Source organism: Malaya genurostris, chromosome 3 (assembly GCF_030247185.1).
Source record: "Malaya genurostris strain Urasoe2022 chromosome 3, Malgen_1.1, whole genome shotgun sequence".
Taxonomy (NCBI): domain Eukaryota; kingdom Metazoa; phylum Arthropoda; class Insecta; order Diptera; family Culicidae; genus Malaya; species Malaya genurostris.
The window spans coordinates 293,512,849-293,521,105 of record NC_080572.1 but is presented as its reverse complement, the minus strand read 5'-3'; the positions used below and the strand labels follow the sequence as shown (position 1 = coordinate 293,521,105).

The following is an 8,257-nucleotide window of genomic DNA, read 5'->3' as shown; positions in this document are numbered from 1 at the left end:
TTTTTTCACTGATGAAAATATAATAATTAAATCTTGCCCGAATCACTTCGGTGTCGAACCGAAGCGTACTGAAAATTCAGCATCGAAATAGCATTTAAGACTCTTCTCCCTTTCTATTATTTCTTTAGCGATATTTTTTTTGGTGGAAATTCGTCATCGAGTTTCGCTGACACAAAAAATCATTTGTGAACTTCGAGGTTCAGAATTTTGTGGATGATTGTTTCATGAATGAAAATCTCGGAAGTGATTTCTTTGCTCTTTGATTTTTTTTTAGAAAAGCTGTTGAACTGATTTTTTCTGATCATGGTTTACCCAACATTCTTCTCACTATTGTGTGGATAAAGAACGCTTATTTAAGAGAACTATCGCTATTTAAAAAAAGGAATTTAGCCTGGAAAGAAAACACTATTCAAAGAAAAACACCAAATTTAATCAAATATAATCACAATCAATTAAAAAACATCGCACAGTAGAACTAACGCAGTGTGTCGTTATACATGAATACGTGCAATCTTTCTGATTTCCTGATCCGATTCCAATCACAGTTTCGATCGCATCAGGGGCTTCAAGTACAGTTCGAAAGTTTTGTTTACCGGTTCCTGCACGCAAAAAAACTATTTAGTAATGAAAAAAATATCCCTTAAAATCAATTCACCTGATTCAAAGGGCTCTTCAGGGCTTCGTCGTACAAACGCTGATACACATTTCCATCGAATGCTCCGAGGGCAGAACCCAACACGTAATCGGGATAGTCGAAAGCATCCACAATCCCAACAGCATTCGGACGAATCGCGGCCAGAATGGTTTCGTATTTTTGCTGCAGTTGTACGAGGCCCGTCTCCGAAATGGTTGTAAACTGTTGAAGTGAATGAGTTTGAGAACATTTACTTGTGTCCTTGCTTGTAACTATCAAATAGTATACCCTCAACAAGTCTCCGGAAAACTTCAAAGCTTCATCGTATACCACTAGCTTGCACAAATTTCGCAACACCGTTGCCAGTTCAGAAGAACAAGTCTGACAGGCAAGTTCAACCATTTCATAGGTAGACTGCAACACAAATCCACGACCATGAAGCTCGGCAACCCGTACCAGCTCTAATGCGGTTAGATTGGTGGCTTCTTCCGGCGTAGATCCTCCACGTTTTCGTTGCTCAATACGTGCGTTTGCTTGCTTCAATCGATTAGCCGTAATCGTTTGAAAGGCCGCTATGATTACCGGTATTGATTCACTCCAAGGCTGTCGTTTAGTGGGCTTTCCAACGAATTTAGCTAAATATTCAACCGTCGGTACCAGTTTCTTTCCTTTCGACGCTTGGTTCCACATTTTAATAAGATACCTAAAATAGAAAATATGATTGACATAGAATTGAAAGAATCCTAACTCTCACCTAGCCGTCTGCAGCAATAGCACAGTGTTCTCGCCCTCGTACGTTGAAGCAGCCATTGCCACGGTATAGAAACTCATGAAATTAGCACTGGATAGATATCCGTGACCTCCGCAAGCCAACCGACACACCTCGATTCCCTTTGCAGCATCGGTTGTAGAGACGGCTTTCAAACAACAAGCGATGGCATGAAGTTCAGGCAAACGATCCAGTTTACCCGAATTCAGTTCCGAAGTCGTTTCCTGGTACATTTTCCATAGATTTTCGGCAGTTAATTTCAGGGCGATCGCTTTGGCAATTTGCGGCAACAGTTTTCCTTGTTGAGTCAGGTGGTCAATTATTTGCACTTCTGGTTGGCTGAATGAAAAAAAAAATTATTTTCATCTGGTACTCTACGAAATGATGAAACAATTACTCTGGATTAATCACACTCTGGCGACGAACAGATGAATATCTCACTGCAATCGTAGCCGACTTGGCCAAGTCGCTAGCCATTCCACGGACGATGAGCACACGCACGAACACCATGGTACCGTATGTCAGTACCGGTGTAACTGGTTTCAAATAGGTTCCATCCCTTTGCAGTTGGGCATTGCGCATGAGCATGTTGCTTCTGGGGATTCGGTAGTTCTTGAAACCAAGAAAACCATTGTTGACTCCTTTGAAACCCATTTTATGACCGATATCTCCAATTTCCAAACCAGGAAGCGGCATATGAGTGTCCTCATCTCGAACCTGTACCATAAACGCATGAACGCCATGACACTTACCATTGGAGTACAACTGAGCCATTACAATACAGTAGTTCACGGTTTGACCCACTGAAAATAAATGTTACTATCAAACTCATTACTCATTACTATATTCAATGTGTATTTACAAGAACCCGGCCACCATTTATAGGCAGTCAATGTTGGGCTGTTGAGCACGATTTCATCGGTTCGTTCGTCGAAGGTAGCCGTAGTTTCCAATCCACGCAGAAAAGTCCCGTGTCCCAGTTCAGTCTGAGCGTACGTTCCAAGTATTTCACAGTTAAGTGCTTTATCGAGCCACTTTGCCTGCTGTTCCGGTGTCCCTTGACCAATAATCGCTGGGATGAACATCACAAAGTGGAGCCTCAAGGGACTGGAATCCTTCATAACGCCAGTTCCCAGCAGTGCGTCAACGTATTTACTGGAAAATGTGTTTGATTGCAAACAATCTGTTTGGTCAATGTACTTTGTAATACTTGCACATAATTTTTAGCATCGTATTTTCCTTGTTCTTGAAGAAATTTCCTTACTTTGGTGAAAATTGTCGTCGCTTTACGAATCGTTTGTTCGTACAATTCTTTGTGTGAGGCGTAGTACAATGGGACTTCATCGTGAAATTCCGGCTCGTTGACGTAGTAGTTTTCTGAGAAAAGAAAAACACAAAAAAAAAATTCATTTTAAAGTAGAATGTTTCTAAGGTTTCAATATAGTCAATAAAACAAAGTCTTTGTACTACATTCCTATGCGGAACTTGATCTTCTGTTTCAACATTTCAAATATGTGAAGTGATCGTCAAAATTACTCAATTTTTGCACAAATGAAATTTAAAAAATCAGGTGTATATCTTTGCTTCCGCCATTTTTTCCAAAATTAAAAGCTTTATTGCGAAAAAGTGCTTACAGATGTATTATTCAATGTATTGTCCGTCGCTAGCGACAACTTTCTCCCATTTTTCCGGCAATTTTCGGATCCCGGCTCTAAAAAAGGAGTCCTCTATTAACGCTATCCATGAAGCAATCCATTTTTCCAACTCTTCGAAGGATTGAAAGTGTTGATCTGCCAGGCCGTGTGCCATCGAACGGAATAGGTGGAAGTCAGAATGGGCGACATCTGGTGAATACGGCGGGTGGGGCAAGACTTCCCATTTCAGCGTTTCCAGGGACTTTTTGACCACTTTTGCGACGTGATGCCGAGCATTGTCGTGTTGGAGGATGACTTTGTCATGTCGCTCTTGATATTGTGGCCACTTTTCTTCTAGCCCAGGGCCTTGAGGCGTTTTAAAATGGCTCGCTGGCTCACTCCCAACGATTCGGCAAGCTCTTCTTGGGTTTGGCACGAATCTTCATCAAGCAAATCTTTTAGTTATACATCATTGAAAGTTTTTTCTCTTCCACCACCATGTTTGTCTTCGACATCGAAATCACCATTTTTAAAACGTCGAAACCTCTCCCGACACGTTCAGAAAAGTAAAACTCTCCGCAAATGGCGAGAATTGGGCACATAAACAGACATTTTCGAGCGTGAATAATACGAAAACAAGAACAACTGCCACTGAAACGGCGATGACAATTCGCTAGGCACTGTACACATTCACTTTAAAGGCATTGTCATCTATGTATTTTGACCAGCCTCAGCCGGTACAGCCACCTATCGGAAAACGGCGGAAGCAAATAGCCGACGAAATTACACCAATATCCCAAATGTATGCAATTATATATTTGTACATACTTGCGACACAGATTTCAGTATTTAAGCTTTTCTTCGCCAACTTGTGTTCAAGTTTTGTATGCATGCACTTATTTTTATAGCGTTATGTTGTCGTGAATACGACTTACTTTACTATGGGGTGCCTTTTCAAAATTGACCCTCTGAGAGAGTGATAAGTTTTGCTACATGCCATCGCAATTTTATGATAAAATTTTCAGGTGTGTGACATAATCTCAAATAGTTCAAAATTAAACTTTTCTTAAATGTTTGGTATAAACGAGTATCAAAGAGGATAATTCATAAGGCGCGTTTGCCTTTCACGTATTTTGAAAGCTTATAGCTCAGTGATCTGTGGAAGGATTTATATAATCTAACTACCAATAGAATCGAAATTTTTCAACTTAAACGTGTATAGCAAAAGCATTGAAGTATTTCAATAGCACACTATTGAAAAACCTATCTCATTTGACCCATGTCAACACCAGCCAATCAGTACGCGTTCTGAGGAAGAGAACAAAATATCTGCTGCTGTACAACAAATTGTTCGAGAAAAAGTACGGGTGTGTAATGTCAGAGACATAACTGGATGTCGTGAATACGAATAAAACTGACACACTGTCATTATACTTCCGAATTCGAACTGGTAGTTGATCGATTGTGTGAATTGTGGAACTTTTCCCTTTTTCACTATTAGAATTTTAAACGATGCGCCTAGACTAAATTACAGATTAGTTACATTAAACATTCTGAAACGCAATTAAATGTAATGAAATAACTAGATAGTTCTTTATAATAAAAATAAGCCGTATAGAGTACAGTAAAGTAAAATTTCGCATAATTCTTTAGGAGTATTATTATGGTTCTAAAAAGAACCGATTTGAAGAATTCTGGAATTAGGAACTGGACCTGAGCTCAAGAACTAAATTCAGAACTTAGAACAGACTCAGAATTCAGTTTGATTTTAGTTCTAGAACTACAATTTCGAAACTGAAATCAGTTCCGAAATTTTTTTCCAGAATCCAGTTCAGCACACAGGCTCTGAATTCTAAACCCGGAGCTAAGCTCTGAAATTTGAAGACGGTTTTTCGCCTCGACCATCAAAAAGGGTTGTATAAAGTACAGTAAAGCAAAATTTCGCATAATTCTTTGAGAGTATTATTATGGTTCTAAAAAGAACCGCATAGAATTCTAGAATAAGGAACTGGACCTGAGTTCAAGAATTAAATTTAGAACCAAGAACAGAAGTTCTGCTTTCATTGACGACTGCTCCACCTGACGATTGAAGTCCAAATGAAAGCACGACCTAAGCGTTTGAGGCTTTATACCACGCAAAAGGTCTGCTTTCATTGACGACTGAAGTCCAAATGAGAGCACGACCTGAGCGTTTGAGGTTTTTAACCACGCAGAAGGTGCACTCTCCGAAGCTGCTGGTCTCACGACGTCTGCTTGCATCCAACGCTCAAGAAGAAATGATCGAATTTCGCATGCATGCATGCATAAATATCTGTTTATTAATCTTATTTTTGTGTATTACATCAACATTTTACAGTACAAGTGTTTTGACCCTTTGGCCTTTCATCTTTGTTGTTCATACGATTCGTTATTAATATTAGGTGTTTTAGTTACTCTTGTTTTACATACTAATGTTTAATCATAATATTTATTTTTTTTTTTCGCATCATATCATGATCGAATTTCGACCACGGTTCCCCTTTTATACGCAGTCAGTTGAAGATATGTGTCTGACTACCTCTAAATCGTCGTCCTTGCGCGAAAAAGCCAAGCAAAAGTAAAGAGTTTTCCGCGTTGTTCTCAAAATTTGAGAAAACTTAATATTTGAGTTGGTTGTGGTTATCTCACACTGTTCAAAATATTATCCTAAATTTCCTGATCATATTTTTTATGAAATTGTGAAAGAATTATGTTGCTGCCGTTAATACAAGTCGAGATATTCACGATTAAGTTCTGCCCATTCTTCCATATGGCTAATTTTGAAAAGGCACCCCATAGTAAAGTAAGTCGTATTCACGACAAAATGTTCCGAAAAGTGATGAATATCGTAGTGAGTTCCTCAATTTGGTCCTTCTGAATGCTAGAGACGAATCCCTACAGCATATTGATAGTTGCTTTCAATAAATTATGCAAATCCGAAATGAAATAATCGACATTAAAATTCTTTTTATAGCCGTTAGTACCGCCCATTAGTGAAAAAGCTACAAACGAAATCACGTAAAAGAAAGCTCCTACCAAAAATTTAATCAGTTTGGATTCTATCGCCAATGCGAGCAGATGTATTTTGTGCCGTTTGCAAAGCTAGTTTCGCTTTCAACAAGAGCGATTACGTCACAGCTGCCAGTCATTTGCATGGATGAAAAAGCAACGGTGGAGAGCATTACACTAAATCAGCCGTTCTAATGGCTCTAAAAGTTTTCTAAAGAACTATTAGGATTTGTTGTTCGCAAATCGAAGGAAAATATCCTCAGTTTAGTGCAAATCTAGAACTGTTTGATTTGATTTTTGCACTTTTCGCTGTGTGAAATTCACAGTAATCTAGATCAAGTGAAGCCTTCTTTGTTTTTGCGAAAAATGTGGAAAAGGGGAATGCTTGCATAATTCATCCAATTGATCAACTAATTGATATTCGGAAGTGTTAAGGAACATGTCAGTTGTTTTCGTATTCACGACATCCAGTTATGTCTCTGACATTACCCACCCGACTTTTTTTCAGGCGAATCGACATAACATAAAATTTCATCCGAGCTTGGATGACACGAGATCAGAGCATACCAATTAAATCGTTTTATGGCACTTTTTGTCTTGCTGCCTAGCAACAACCTGCCTGACTGAAACGTTAGCTATAATTTTGCTTCTACACACTTAAAAAATGTTGCATCTTCTTAGATGCACATAAAAGGAGCATCGCGATTCACTTACATTCACAATACATAGCATGTAAAGATAAGTCATATCATTACTTTCGCAGTTAATTAAACTGAAGTTTACATCGATACAGACGCAAAATTTATATTTACATGTTAGTAGATGTAATATTGTGTCATCACCGAAGAAATTACGGCATACTTGAATTTACGTCATCGAGATAATTTTCCAAATTGAAATATTCGCATATGCCTGATTTTGATCAAAGTGATGGAAAAAGAGCTTAATCTTCTCCTAAAGTTGTTGCCTTCGACAGATTGCTTGAACGCAGACAGATCGTATTTTGCCCCCCACGATTACGAGTAGAGTTATTCTGAGTCTTGAAATGTATTTTGATAAGAGTTTATCATTTGATAAAATCGTGCAATTCATTAAAGAATCATGCTGGTAAATGTTTGTCCAAAAAATTGATAAGGCTTTTTATAAGCCCCTTGCAAAAAATATGCGCATTGAATGCATTTTCAAGCCTGATTTTCAATGGAGGAATTCTCATATTTACGGAAACAGTGGAAAACATTTTTCTTTGAATACTATAACTTTCAATTAAAATGGAATCACTTAGAGCGTTACACTTCTTACCTATATGGTTGTTCGTGATGAACTGTGAAAAGCAGTTCTTGTGTAATTCATTTGGCGTGGTGCAATCATACCCACCGCAATATGTCATGGCATGCTACGCATGGATGGTTATAGATTCATTTGTACCCACACAGTTGTTACCACTCTTTAACAATTCTTGCCGAAGAAATTCCGAATGGGCTAATTGTCCCAAACTTGAGGATGTGAACTCTAATCAATATGGTTAAACTATCTCCATGGATGCTATAGCCATATAGTCGATAATGTTCCGCATAGAAATTGTAGTTTACCATCGTTTGAATCGGTGCCTGCGTATGCATATGTACTTACCCATAAATCTCTTCTTATCCAGTTCATCTTTTCCTCCTACCCACCAGAGAGTGAACTCTTTCTGATTGAAAGAGCATTTGCTGCGCTCATGCTGAAGATCCTGATTTACGTCGACTGCCGGCATAGCTCCAATTATTATGACGTATTCAAGAACAACGAACCGGTTATGAACGGTAATGTTTTGAAACTAACTTAATTAAAATAAGCACTAGTGCAAAATTCAATGAATTGCCGCTAAGAACTGGTTATTATTATATCAATGTTAGCAAATTCTGTCTTCGACTACAGATCTGCTGTACCTGAGCCACTTAAATATTTAACCTCCACTTATCACAGATCACGACTGGAGGTAACTGATTGTGCGAAACAAATGATGCCGTTCTAAATGACTGATAAAGTCGCAGATTAAAGACGCACCAGCTCGTAAACAAACACTGCCTACATAGGGAAAGAGAAAGAAAATACTACTACACTGATTTGATTGAGCTTTGCTCAGTCTTCAAACTAGGCTACTTGAAGGCGCAATCCACTTGGCCCATTCAAAGAAATTAGCGAAGTCATTCA

General features: G+C 38.6%; 1 protein-coding gene across 2 annotated transcripts; it reads right to left on the bottom strand.

Annotated features, from left to right (window-relative positions):
- Positions 1-408: 408 nt before the first annotated feature.
- Positions 409-8,100, bottom strand: LOC131436306 (probable peroxisomal acyl-coenzyme A oxidase 1). 2 transcript variants are annotated; one of them, XM_058604960.1, is made up of 8 exons: positions 7,694-8,100; positions 2,618-2,780; positions 2,266-2,558; positions 1,801-2,206; positions 1,389-1,742; positions 923-1,337; positions 656-856; positions 409-599 (listed from the first exon to the last, which is right to left on the bottom strand). In XM_058604960.1, exons 1-8 carry the CDS (start codon positions 7,815-7,817, stop codon positions 540-542), a joined length of 2,016 nt encoding a protein of 671 aa, XP_058460943.1. In that variant the 5' UTR covers positions 7,818-8,100; the 3' UTR covers positions 409-539. The 2 variants fall into 2 exon arrangements, with proteins under 2 accessions (XP_058460943.1, XP_058460944.1); XM_058604961.1 differs by lacking the exon at positions 7,694-8,100 and having other exon boundaries at positions 2,614-2,764.
- Positions 8,101-8,257: the final 157 nt, after the last annotated feature.